This window comes from Mus caroli, chromosome 2 (assembly GCF_900094665.2).
Source record: "Mus caroli chromosome 2, CAROLI_EIJ_v1.1, whole genome shotgun sequence".
Classification (NCBI taxonomy): domain Eukaryota; kingdom Metazoa; phylum Chordata; class Mammalia; order Rodentia; family Muridae; genus Mus; species Mus caroli.
Genome location: NC_034571.1, coordinates 119,551,496 through 119,565,764, shown reverse-complemented (window position 1 = coordinate 119,565,764; position 14,269 = coordinate 119,551,496). Strand labels below are relative to the sequence as shown.

The 14,269-nt window shown below is 41.3% G+C and overlaps 1 protein-coding gene across 7 annotated transcripts in view; it reads left to right on the top strand.

Moving 5' to 3' along the window:
* Positions 1–1,177: 1,177 nt before the first annotated feature.
* Positions 1,178–14,269, top strand: part of Trpm7 (transient receptor potential cation channel subfamily M member 7) — an 85,380-nt gene continuing 72,288 nt past the window's right edge. For 5 of the 7 annotated variants that reach the window (XM_029474518.1, XM_029474519.1, XM_029474520.1 and 2 more), the window contains exon 1: positions 1,198–1,465. In XM_029474518.1, coding sequence (XP_029330378.1) covers positions 1,463–1,465 — 3 coding nt within the window. In that variant the 5' untranslated portion in view covers positions 1,198–1,462. Of the gene's footprint in view, positions 1,466–14,269 lie in introns of all 7 variants that reach the window. The other 2 variants (XM_021155473.1, XM_021155472.1) reach the window with 1 other exon arrangement.

Below are 14,269 nucleotides of genomic sequence, written 5' to 3'. Positions count from 1 at the left end.
AGTCTTGATAGGTAGTGATTTCATGTCCAAGTTTATCAAGTTGTACACTTAAATGTGTCAGTCATTCATCAGTGAATCTGGTGGAATTTTGTGTTTTTTGGGGGTGGGGGGAGTTGTTTTATTGAGACAGCATCTCACTATGTATCTCTGGCAGACCTGGAAGTTGGCCTCCAACTCACAGAGATTCGCCTGCCTCTGCCTTCTGGGATTACAGACATTTGCCACCCTGAACGTTTTTTTTTATACCAGTAGTGGTACATGCCTGTAATCCAGCACTCAGAAAGCTAAGGCAGGAGGATTACAGTAAATTCGAGATTAGCCAGAGTTAAAAGAGGAAAGATAGAGGCAGAACAGCCCTTCAGGCAGAGGAGCCTTAAAACTTGTAAGAAAAAATGTCTCTAGGTCTCTGTAGGGAATTGGTTCCAAGACTCTTCATACCCATAATATACATATAGAAAGATGATGTGTCAAAAGCAGGTTTGGTTTTGTGTTTTTAAGATGGTGTCATTCTAATCCTCAATAGCCTGGAATTTACTGCAGTCCTCTTGCCTTAGCCTTCTGAGTGCTGGGATTACAGGCATGTGCCACTATTCCTGGTCTAAAAAAAAAAAAAAAAAAAAAAGAACTTTCAGGATGGCAAAAGCCGGCAATCCCAGCACTGTGGGGTTAAAGGCAGAATCCATAGTTCAAGGTCATTTTAGGCCAGGCGCCTGGGCTACAAAGGGACTCAAATAACACTAAATGTCTGAAATTCCAGTTCTGGAGGATCTAGCGCGGCCTTCTGAGGACACTGCACACATGTGGTACACAGACATACATGAGGCAAAACACACATACACCTAAAATAAGTCACTAATAATCGCAGTGTTGATAAAAAAACGGATTGCACCCTTGATGGGAAAGGATAACGTCCGGGAAGAGATCGCTAATAACCAACATAGACCGATGCGATAGCAAAAGAAACAGACAAGCGTGCGCGACCAGGAGCTAAGTTTTGGCGAAGCCGGGGATCTGGTCATTAAAGCGGAACAAGTTCTCATGGACAGAGGCAGGGGAAGCCGAAGACAGCAACACCACGGAAAGCAGCAGCTCGGCGCTTCCCGGCCGGCGGCTGGGCGGAGCTTAGGGGCAGGCCGCAGTAAGCGCGCCCTTCACGTGACACGCCCTCCGCGCGACGCACTCGACGGCCCCGTCACGTGGCTGCCGCGGCCCCGTCTCCGGCGGAGGCGGGCGCGGGCGCGTCCCTGTGGCCAGTCACCCGGCGGAGCTGGTCGCACAATTATGAAAGACTCGACTTCTGCTGCTAGCGCTGGAGCTGAGTTAGTTCTGAGAAGGTTTCCCGGGGCTGTCCTTGTTCGGTGGCCCGTGCCACCGCCTCCGGAGACGCTTTCCGATAGATGGCTGCAGGCCGCGGAGGTGGAGGAGGAGCCGCTGCCCTTCCGGAGTCCGCCCCGTGAGGAGAATGGTACGGAGCCGGGCCTGGCGCGGGCGGGCCTCGCGGGAGCTTGGGCGGCGCTCCGGGGAGCTCCGTGACCCTCCGGGCGCCACCGCTCGCAGCGGAGCCGTCACGGAAAGGGAGGGAGGGCTGGGGTGGTAGGGAAAGGAGAAGGGCGCGGGTTCCGAGCTGTGACTTGGTGGCTGTGCCGCAGACACTCTACAGGTACATTTTCTACTGTTATTTTGTTTAATAGAACGGGAGCGATTTTGACGGTGTAGACTGCGATGTGGTTCGGGGTTTTCTTTAGCAGGCGACAGGGAAGGGACAATTCCTGGGAGGCTGAGACCGTGCGTTGCCAGGTCTGCGTCGAACTACCTCATCTGTTGTCCCAGACAGTTTGAAGCCAGTGTGCAGACTGGAGGGAGTCGGTGTGTTGCAGCGTTGGCTAGAGCTTTTGTTGTTAAGGCCAGGAACCGGATTTGGAGAGTTCTTACAAAGAAAGCCATTTAGATCTAGGATCTGAACAGGAAAGGCATTCCCGCTCAGTAGTTTAACTTGATAGGCTTTATGCAAACTGGTGTTTCTCTGCCGAAGTCAGACAGGTTTAGTTTTCTGCCTTTTCTTTATTTTTGAGACAAGGTCTCGCTTGTGACCCTGGCTGGCTTGGAACTCACTGTGTAGACAGACCAGGTTGGCCTTAAACTCAGAGATCCGCTTACCTCTACCTCCCAAGATTAAAGACGTGCGCCACCATGTCGGGCTAGGGCTAGGTTTAGAAGTGTCTTACTTATACAGTACATGTGAATAAATACTGCATTTCTCACTTTCGTTTGTAAAGTTATTGAAGACTACTTTTTTTTTTAAGATTTATTTATTTATTATATGTAAGTACACTGCAGCTAGCTGTTTTAAGACACTCCAGAAGAGGGAGTCAGATCTTGTTAGGGATGGTTGTGAGCCACCATGTGGTTGCTGAGATTTGAACTCGGGACTTTCAGAAAAACAGTCGGTGCTCTTAACCGCCGAGCCATCTCTCCAGCCGCTGAAGACTCCTTTTATTTGAGACTGGATTACATACAGCCTAGGCTGGCCTCAAATCCCGAGTCTGTCTGTCATTGAGTTCCGTATCCTCTTGCCTCCGTCTCCTGAGCTCTGGAATTACAGGTGTCTGTCGCCTGGCTTTTCCTAGTTTCTGAAAGGAAAGTTTAAGTCCCACTGTCTCTGCTAAATCATTTCATTTAAATACTTGTGGCTTTGATTTAAGGGACTCTACTGGAGGGTGAGTTGAATCCAAGTGCCTTGCAAGCCGTTAAGCACTGACTATTCAGTGATATATCTAGTTTTTCATTTTAGATGGTAAACAGCATACATTTGAACATACTGGTTAAATATTTTTTTAAAACGTTTTCATTAACAGATGAAAGATCCCCACCTCCCCAAAAAACAATAGCTTTAGTTTTGTAAGTAATTCACCGTATATGGCACATAGTATTGTTTGGACATGCATAAACTTGTTGATTCTGTAAGGAGAACAGTCTCACTTTAGAATTAAAAATGTTAATTTTATTTTTTTCCCTGCTTAATTCCTGATTAATAGTGAGTTGAGTGGTTTATATTACACTATGCGTCTGAGTTATAGTAAAACCTTAGGATAGCTTAAAATGTGTTTTTTAAATTTGTGTTTTGCTTTTCTTCCCTCCCTCTTCCTCCTCCTTCCTCATCGTCATCTTTTTTCCTTTTTTTCTTTTTTCAAGACAAGGCTAACTTCTAACTCAGAGATTTTTCTTAATTCATTCACACAATACTTAGATGATTTTTCCATTAATAATGATAGAATCTTGCTTTCTTTTTAGGAACTTTCAACATTGAGTATGCTGCACATGTGTTTTGTTTTCTCTATTAAAAGTGTTTTAACTTTGATATCTGAAAATAAATTTCAGAGTAGTTAAGATTAGGTTAGAATACAAACATCATGAGGATTTGAGCTCCCCATTTATGTGAGTATATCAAAATTTACATGAATATCACTTTTTAAAAAATTTATTAGTGCAGGTGCCTGCAAAGGCTGAGCTAGAGTCCCCTGAAATTGGAGTTATAGGCAGTTGTGAACTGTCTGATTGGGAATCAATTTTTGACCCTCTGGAAGAACAGTGTGTGTTCTTTACTGCTGAGCCATCCCTCCAGTACCAGGGGTTACTTGTTTTTTAAATGGGATATCACTGAATAAATGTGTAGCCTGGAACTTGCTGTGTAGATCAGACTGGCTTCAAACTGACAGATACTCATCTGCCTCCTGATTGCTGGTACTAAAAAGGGTGCACCACCACACCTGGCTCAGTGTCACCTTTAAATGGTATTTTGCAATTATTAAACTAGTTCTAATGGCTCATGTATACAAGTGAATTGGAGAACGGAACCTTTCTCTTTATTTTCAAAAGATAAAAAGATAATCTAATTTGAAGTAGATTAGTACTTTCAGAGATTTATTCTGGTTTGGTTCAGTTTGGATTTAGAAAATGGTTCTCCATCTATACATCATGTTTTTGGGTAATATGCTCAGTTCTCTGAGGATTTAGATTTTTATTTTGCCTTGTTTTTTGAGACAGGGATTCTTTGTGTAGTCCTGGCTGGCCTGGAACTGGCTCTGTAGTCCAGGCTGGCCTAGAACTCAGAAAGCAGTCTGCTTCTGCCTCCCAAATGGTGAGCTTAAAGGCATGCGCTACCATCTCCCAGCTTTAGAATTTTTAGAAACCATTAAGTGTTGCTGTGGGAAGGTGAGAAGTTCTTCTGGTAGACGTGGCTCTTACTGAATTATCTTTATATGTTTATCTTATATGTTCTTCTTTTTAAGAATGGGTTTAGCTATATTGCCCATACTGGTTTCCTAAGGGCCTAAGGGATGGATCCTCATGTCTCCACCTTCTGGATAACTAACTAGTTGTATGTTGCTTCACCTGGTTTAATGTCATATGATAGCCTGCTATCATTAACTTCTAAAGGTAGATGGTCCTTTTTTTCTATTTGACGTCAGGAGCTATGTTAGGATTAAAGTCTGTGAAGTACTTTTTGTCTCTCCTACCATTATTTAAACACACTAATAACCTAATACCTCAGCTATCTAAATTCCAGACAGCCAGAAACCTCAACCTTTTTCTTTACTCATGGAAAGAAAAAAGCCTCATAAGCCATGCCATATCAAGAACTTAGTAACCTTGACAGAATTTATTTACTGTAAATGTACAGAGTGAAATTGAACAGACTCAGTTACGCACTTTCTTTGGACAGTTTTGTAGTGTGCCGAAAGCGATAGAAGAGAAGGTAGCCAAGAAGTAGTTACTATGAGGAGGAGCTTGGAAAAGCTCTTTTTTTAGAGAGCTTCACCTTATCTTTAGCATGTGAATAAAGTCTTTGTGGTCTTTAAGAATATAAATTTCCTATAACAGACACAGGATATTCTTGTAAGTGTCAAATAGGTTTGAAACAAAATTTGATGATTAGCTAGTAGATATTAGCATTTAGATATGGCTGCCATTCTAAATGTTTTACATATGCTAATTATGTACTGTTCACTCAAAAAACTATGAAGTATACACTTGTCTATTAATTGAACAATCACTTATTAAAGATCCTCAAGTTAAACCTGCTGGTGGTGGCAGCAGCTGCATAAGCCTTTAATCCCTTCACTCAGGAGGTGGAGGCTGAGCCAGGTGGAATCAAGGTTTAAGGCCAGCTGGTGTAGAGTGAGTTCAAGGACAGCCAGGGCTACACAGAGAAACTCAAACTAAACAGAGCATCCCAAAGTTACTAATCGGTAGGTAGATGTTGATCTGCCAAACCAGGCTTGTTATGTAAGGAGATGCATACTTGTCAGCTCTTAGGTGAAATGTGTTAATGTTATAAGGGTTTTTTTGTTGTTGTTGTTTTAAAGTAAAATTGGAAGCTGAAGATGAGCAGAGTATGGCTCCTAGCATCTACATTGGGAGACCCATAACCAACTGTAATTCCAGCTCCAGGGGATCTAACACCCTCTTGGCGTCAGAGAGTATCAACAAGCACATGGCACACACTCACAGACATACACATAATCTTTGTTTTTAAAAATAAAGTCATTTAAAAATTGATAAGAAAATTTTTATTAGAATACTATATTTTCTTCCAGTGACATGAAACTAGTAGAATTTCCTTTATTGCTAAGTTCCTTACATATAGACAGGTTATATGCAACTCCATTTTATGTACTACTTTGACAGAGTATGTGAGGGGGTTCTTGGGAGATTGGAAAAGTTATCTACTAAACCAAATAGATTTCTTTGAGAGGAAATTCTGTATTAAGGACTGAGAAGCATATATGTATTAATAAAGAACTGTTAAAATATTCAGAGACAGTGTATTAATAGCATTTGTTCACAGAGTAAAACCCAGGCTTTCTAGTCCCTAGTACTTCTTTAGGTATCCTCTTTTCAGATTAGTTTCTGTCATATATCCAAATATTATCATTGGCTATAGATGGGTGGGTCCATTTATTTGATGTATCCACTGCATTGTTAGGGAAAAAGTCACTTTATTGAGAGAGTCTACCTCCAAAGCATCTGCTTTGAGTGAGCTGTGAGGGGATTAAAGGCTTATGCAGCTGCTGCCACCACCAGCAGGTTTAACTTGAGGTTTCGGTGGTGCAGCTTTGCTGAAAAAAGTTTATCATTAGGGGTGGGCTTTGGGATGAACAAGTCTAGCCTACTTCCAGTTCTTTCTCTGCTACATAGTTATAGTGAAGGCCCTGAGCTCATGCTGTTTCCCTGCCATGATGGACTCTTAACCCTCTAGAATTCTAAGTCCCAATAAATTCTTGTATAATTTGCCATATTCTTGGAATTTTATCACAGCAACAGGAAGGTAACTAATATAAGCTATATGCACTATTAACTGTAAGCTGTCTCTCAAGCCCAGCGGCTGTCTGGCAAACCTCTATTTCCAAAAATACTTCCATTGTGTATCAGTAGCAAAATTACAGTTATGAAGTAGTAATGAAAATAATTTATGGTTGGGATTCACCACAAATGAAGAGCAACACTAAAGGGTAGCAGCATTAGGAAGGTTGAGAATTACTGTTTTGTGGGGGGTTTTGTTTATTTTGTTTTTGTTTTTGGAGACAGGATTTCTCTATGTAGCCCTAGCTGTCCTGGCACTCATACTGTAGACCCAGCTGGCCTTGACTCAGAGCCACTTGCTTCTGCCTCAAAGTGCTAAACGCTGAGATTAAAGGCACGTACCATCACTGCCTGACACCCTTATAGTTTTTAATATTCTTAAAGTATATGTGTGTGTGTATGACACCCCTCTCAACCTCCTCACCCATATGCTCCAGGGCCACTTGGATTTACTTTGAGCAGCACTGTAGGAATGGATCTGGCTCAGAACTGTGACATTTTTAACCTGACTAAAATACTTGATAGCCAAGAAAGATAGCTAGTTCCTGACGCCCATCCCAGTGTTTCATCCTGGACCCACTGACTCTCACTCTTGTGAGCCTGCCTCAGTTACTGACTCATCTCAAAGCTTCTGTGTTCCTCTTCAGTCTCAGACCTTGTTTGTTGTTCCAGAGCCAATAGGGTGCCAAAAGAGGCACTCTTTATGTTTTCAGCAACCTCACCTTTTCCCATGACCTTCCTCCTTCTGCTACTTGGAATGTTTTAAGACTGGAATTGTGATAGTGGATTAGCAAAAGGAACCTTTAGTTAACTGAGGCCCACCTATCCTTTGGGATTTTTTATTACCTATTGTCACAAAAATTAATGAGTTTCTGATAGCTATAAGAAATGCTACTGATGGGGGCTGGCGAGATGGCTCAGTGGTTAAGAGCACCGACTGCTCTTCCTAAGGTCCAGAGTTCAAATCCTAGCAACACATGGTGGCTCACAACCATCCGTAACGAAATCTGATGCCCTCTTCTGGAATGTCTGAAATTCAGCTACAGTGTACTTACATATAATAAATAAATAAATAAATCTAAACAAACAAACAAACAAACAAAAAATGCTACTGATTTCCTTGTCTAGCTAGCTGTTTTAAGGGTGCTTGTTAGACTTTTTTTTGTTACTAAATGTACTGGCTGATTTTGTGTGTCAACTTGACACAAACTGGAGTTATCACAGAGAAAGGAGCCTCAGGTGAGGAAATGCCTCCATTAGATCCAGCTGTAAGGCATTTTCTCAATTAATGATCAAGTGGGGAGGGCTCCTTGTGGGTGGTACTATCCCTGGGCTGGTAGTCTTGGGTTCTATAAGAAGCAAGCTGAGCAAGCCAGGGGAAGCAAGCCAGTAAGGAACATCCCTCCATGGCCTCTGCATCAGCTCCTGCTTCCTGACCTGCTTGAGTTCCAGTCCTGACTTCCTTTGGTGATGAACTGCAGTGTGGAAGTGTAAGTTGAATAAACCCTTTCCTCCCCAACTTGCTTCTTGATGTTTGTGCAGGAATAGAAAGCCTGACTAAGACACTAAATTTTGTTTTAAGGTAACTAAATATTTCACAAATAACACATGTGAATGTATGTATTGTAGTTAGGGTTTTTATTAACTGAAAGCATGTGGATTCTAAATTGTGAAAAACAGGCATCTAGGACAGTGGTTACCAGGAGTAGGGTGGTAGTGTATCAGAAGAATAGAGACTGGAAGCCCTTTCCTACCTGGTCTTCATACAACAAATGGAAGAAAGATGCTCTAGAAGAGTCTGTGGGGGTAGATAAGCAAGGTAGGTGCTATATGAAGGGTCACATGCTCTGTGTAGCTCAGCAATTTTCGGGCTTTTTCCCTCAGCTCACTATCCCATTTTCTCAGGAGTGCTTTCCCTTTCTGAAGGAAACCATCTGAAAACTGTCTGTTAGTTTTGGTCTACTTCTTTGCTGTGAGGCATAAGAACCTAATACTTAGCAGGAGCCTCTAGACTCAGAGCCACACTTCTACCATTGGGAGAGAAGCAAGGAATAATGGTTAAAGTGTTTAAATTTAGTCATAAGAGCAATACAAACTGAAAACTTAACTGACATGGTGAATAATACTAATGTTTTGTACTTGAAATCTGCTGAAAGTATATTTGGATGATATATTAATCACAATCACTTCACAGAGTGGATAGAAACATCAGATTGTAAACCTTCAAGATACACTATTTTTCTACTGTTTTGAAACTGGATCTAGCTTGCAACCCTGTTAGATTGGAGTTCTCTGTGTAGCACAGTTTCCATTCGTCCTGCTTCCATTTTCAAAGTGCTGGGATTATAGGCATCACCACCAACTCCAGATAATGCATACAGTTCTTATGAGTCAGTTGCAGATCAGTAAAGAAATGGTCCTCCCACTGAGGGCCAAAGACCTCAAAGATCTATTTGCTCTATGGTTGATCTAAGAACAGTCATCAACAAAGAACCGTTGATGCTGACTTGTTGATAATTTGAAACCTTTTTTAAAAATTTCATTTGATTCATTTTATGTAATACATGTTTTGCCTGCATGTATGTGTGCCATGTGTGCGCAGTGATAGTTACGGATAGAAAAGGGACTCAGACTCACTAAAACTGGAGTTCTAGATTGTTGTGAGTCACAGTGTAAGTGCTGGCTATTGAACTTGGGTTCTCTGGAAGAAACATCCAGTGCTTGTAACCAAGGAGCTATCTATCCAGCACTGTCTGGAGTTTTGAACTTTTTATCTTTGGTTGAGTCCAAAAAGATTCCTTGGTAAATGTCGTAGTTATTTTTCTGTTGTGACTTAGGGAGCCAGGGGCTTGGGGGGACTTATAGAGGGAGAGAGCCCATTATGGTGGGGAAGGCCTGACAGCAGGAGCAAGAGGTCTACCTGACAGTCAGGAAGCAGAGAGATCAAATTTTATCTGCACATAGGAAGCAAAGAAAGCACAAGAAGTTGGGCCAGCAAATTATAAAAACTATCCATAGGTATTTTGCATCCAAAACCAATGTAAACTTCAAGGTTTAATATAACTTATAATAGTTCATGGCTATGAGTGGTTTGAATATGTTTGGCCCATGGGAAATGGCACTTGTTGGAATAGGTGTGGCCTTGTTGGAGGATGTGTGTCTCTGTATAGTCAGGCTTTGAGGTTTCCTAGTGCTCAAACTCTGTCCAGTGTGGAAGAGATCCTCCTCCTAGCTGCCTGAAGAAGATAGTCTCCTCTTGGTTGCCTTTGGATCAAAGTGTAGAATTCTAAGTTCCTCCAGCACTATGTCTGCCTGCATTCTGACATGGTTCCTGCCATAATGGTAATGGACTGAACCTCTGAAACTGTAAGCCAGCCCCAATTTGCCTTGGTCATAGTGTCTCTTCAGAGCAGTGTAAACTCTTACTAAGATAGGATACTTCTGATAAATTATATTTTTGTTTAAGTAATTTTGTTTTTTAGTTTTGTAATTTGAAGTTTCATTAGTAACTCTCTTAGTCAGGGGCTGGAGAGATGGCTCGGTGGTTAAGAGCACTGGCTGCTCTTCCAGAGGACCCAGGTTCAATTGCTAGCACCCACATACCATCTCATTGTCTATAACTCAAGTTCCAGGGAATCTTACTTCCATATATATATATATATATATATATATATATATATATATATATATATATGCAAGCAGAACACCAGTGACATAAAATGAAAATAAATAATTTTTTAAAAAAGTATTTTAGTGTTTTTATTGCTATATAAAACACTACTACCAAAAACAACTTGGGAAGAAAGGGCTTTATTCATCTATAAATCAGGTCATACTCCATCATGGAAGAAAGTAATTCAGGGCAGGAACTTGGGAGGAAGGAACTGAAGCAGAGACTTGGGAGCAATGCTGCCTACTGGCTTGCTCCTCGTGACTTGCTCTGCCTTCTTTATACAACTCAGGATCAGCTGCCCAGGGATAACAGTACCCACAGTAAACTGTGGGCTCCAAAGTCAATCATTAATCAAGAAAATGCCTTTTAGACTTGGAATTTGAAGGCATTTTCTGAGATTCCTCTTCCCAGATATGACTCTGGCTTGTATTAAGTTGACATAACAATCAGGACAGCTGACTTCTTGTCAACTTGACACCACTACATTGCTATTAAACTGTAACTCTCATTTTCTTGTTTGAACATTCCAACTTTTAAAAAATTCAATGTTTTTTAAAAATTAAAACACTTTAAAAATTCAAAGTCTAAAATAGCGAAGGTCTGATAACTGGGTTCCTATAAAATATAAAAATAAGTTAAATTCTTTCTTATCTAAAAAGGGAAGAACCAGGACATAGTTATATTCAAATCAAAGCAAAACCAAAGTCCATCAGTAAAGCCGAGAGTCAGACGTGGGATTAACGATCTGGGTTCAAAGGGCATGAGTATGAGAAGCTCCTCTGTCTCTTCACATAGCATGTTTCATAGGCTCAGCCCAGCTTCGTTTTTACAACTGTTGTTGACTTTGATGGTTGTTCCATGATAACTGGCATCTCCAAAATTCTGGAGTCTCTCCTGCAACTAGTCTGCACTTTAACCAGTAGCCTCCCCTGCGCTCCCTATTCTGGGACTCTGACCCTGTCACATGAAGACACATGTCACATGGAAAGCCTCAACTTTCCTCCATGGCCTCTTCATTCCTGAACCTTCTGCAACTGAGGCTGCTCCATTACACTGGCCTCTCATAGTGCCAAGCCCCAGCTGCTCCCCTTGACCATTTCATGCTTTCAGAATCACTCTTACACATGACCAAGTTTGGCTGCCAACTTGAGGTACAGCCTTGATTCCCTCTGGACCACAGCTTCTTGTGTACTGACCCTCAGGGGACACTTCCCAGAAGATTTTGCCTTGGTGATGCTATTTTCTTCCTCCTCTTCATTTTTTTCAAGGTCTGGTCATTTATTACTTTTTTGGGGGGGTGGGGGTAATTGTTTTGTTTTTCAAGATAGGGTTTCTCTGCATAACCCTGGCACTCCTAAAACTCATGCTGTAAAATAAAACAGACTGGCCTTGAATTCAGAGATCCTCTTGCCTCTGCCACACAAGTGCTAGAATTAAAGGGGTAAAGGGGTGTGCCAGCACGCCTGGGTTATTTGTTATGGACTTAGATTTAGAAGTAGAAATTCACAGACAGCCCTATGTCTCTTGGCAATCGGTTTCTGGCATATTTCTTTGGCTTCCTTTATTCTCTTGGCTAAAGTTTGGCATGTTTTGAAATCTTGTTTTTCTTCTTGTTTCTTCAGAGTAATATATTGACATTTGTGTTGTAGGACATGTGGAGTAACAAGATGCACAGTCTTAGGTGCTTTGGTCTTGAGTTCCTTATATTCTTTGTTCAAGGACTATCTGACAGCAAATTGATGGACATCATCATCTTTAAAGATAGAGAACTTTCAGACTCTGAACTCTTTTGGGCCCCGGTGATTGAAACTCAGTTGTATCTATTAGTCCAGGAATAATCTCTCTCATTCTCTGTACCTGTCTCTCTTTCAGTCCCCTCCCCCAACCCCATGCACATGCCCCTCTTTCTCATCTTTCTCTTCCTCTCTCTCTGTCACCCTCACCCTCTCCCCACCCTCTCTTTCTCATAACAGTACCCAAGTTGAGCCTGCTCGGATTGGCATCTAAAATTTCTCCCACAATAGAGTTATGCTTCCTTTCCCCAGTTTCCCTTGGTCTATAACAACCCATACTCAACAGCAGGTGTGCTCTTCTGTGGGTCAAGGCATTTTGCTTCATGGGAAAACCTTGTTTGTTGTTCCCACTGATGATTCTGATCACATAACCCTTCTACTTTTTACTCAGAAGCAGCAGCAGCTACTTCTATGGCCATGCGCTTCTCATAGAAAGTACAAAGCCTACGTTCATTGCCTATACCTACTTCAATGAGTTTCTGACAGCTGATGGCTAGAAAGGATATATTCATCTTGATGTGGCTGACCACTTAAGAGATGACACAAAAAAAGAGCTGTTCATTATTCTTCTACTCCAGCTGACCAGTAGGGTTGTTCTTGCAAAGCAAAGATTTCACTTTTCATGTCACTGGTCTCCTCTTAGTGAAAGCTGATTCTTCTGCACCACCTGACCATAATCACAGATTCTTCATTCAGTATATGGAACTGCCCCCATATAGTCTTTTAAGGGACTCTTAAACTGTCCCTTGAAACTACACAAGCCAGGCCTCTATTATCTGCTTTGTTTTCAGCATTATATTTTGAGTTCCTACAGCAGCTCATGAAGCTCTGAACACCCAATGGGTTTTCCAGCCCATAGTTCTAATATTCTTCCATGGTCACCTCCAAAACATGATCAGTTCTGTCATAGTAACATCCTACAAATCTAAGTACCAATTTCTGTCTTAGGATTTCTATTGTGAAGAAACACCATGACCAAAAGCATCTTGTTTATCTTTTTTTCTCTTTTCTCTTTTCTTTTCTTTTCTTTCTTTCTTTTTTTTTTAAGACAGGGTTTCTCTGTGTAGCCCTGGCTGTCCTGGAACTCACTCTGTAGACCAGGCTGGCTTCAAACTCAGAAAATCATCTGGTTCTGCCTCCCTCCCAAGTTCTGGGATTAAAGGCATGTGCTACCACTGCCAGGCTGACCAAAAGCAAATTGAATAGGAAAGGATTTATTTTAGTGTATAACTTTCAGGTCATACTCTACCATTCACTATGGGAAGTCAGAGCAGGAATTTGCAGGAAGCAGAAATCATGGAGGAAAACCTATTTACTGACTTGGTCCTTATATATAAACCAGGATCTGCTGCACATGGATGGCAGTGGCCCCAGTATATTGGGCCATCCTATATGAAACAATCAAGACATGTATGCACAGTCTTCCCTAGAGGTAATCTGATAGAGGCATTTTAGGTGTAGTTTTCTTTTTTATAATTTTGCTAGGCTTCTGGGCGTGATGGCACTTGATTGGAGTTTCTGCATTTTTGGGAGCTGTGATAATTTCAGTTACTCCAATATTAAGAAAATTAATTTGCCTTTTACTAAGTTGGGCAAAACTGCATAAAGAGTGAGTTCAGTTTTAAGTTTAAAATGACTTTTAGGTATCAGAAGAGCTGAATGCCAAACAGTTGACATGTGACATGATTTTGGGATTGAAATGCAGTTTGTTTTGTTTGTTTTTTTTTTTTTTGAGAGAGATCTTTCAGTAGACTAGGCTGGCCTTAAACTCATTCTCAAGTGTTGGGATTAAAGGTGTGTGCCACCACACCTGGCCTGCAATTTTTTTTTTTCCCCCAATGTTGGGCTGGAATGTAGAAATAGAAATTAGTGAGTTATCCAGTGTATAGTGAGCTAGCTATGAACATAACAGGAAAATAGAGTTGGAAAAAAAAAGAAATCTGATATCTGATTTTTTTAAAAAATGAAGTATACCAGTCTTTAAAAGATTGAGAAGGAAGGTTGGGCATAGGGGTACACCCCTTTAATCCCAAGGGAGCAGAGGCAGGTAGATCTCTGTGAGTTTGAGACCAGCCTGTTCCATCCCAAGTCCCAGGCTATTCAGGTCTACTTAGTGAGAGTTGTCTTTAAAAAAAGAATAAGCAAAAAGAAAAGAAAAACAATCAGAGCAGGGCTCTGGAGGGTGTAGTGGTAGAACATGTCACTAGTTATGGGCATGTTCCTAAATTCTATCAGTAGCAATCCCCCACCCACCCCTGAAATGGGGAAGAGAATGAATCTGCAAGGAATTGAAGAGTGGACCATGCAGTAACAGTCAATAATTATCCAATTTATTGAGTGCTTCTATTTTATAAGTGAGAACAAAGTATGAGAATTAACCTGGAGATCTAAAGAATATCAGTTGGTAGCCTGTCAAACTTATTTCTTTTTTTTTTTTTTT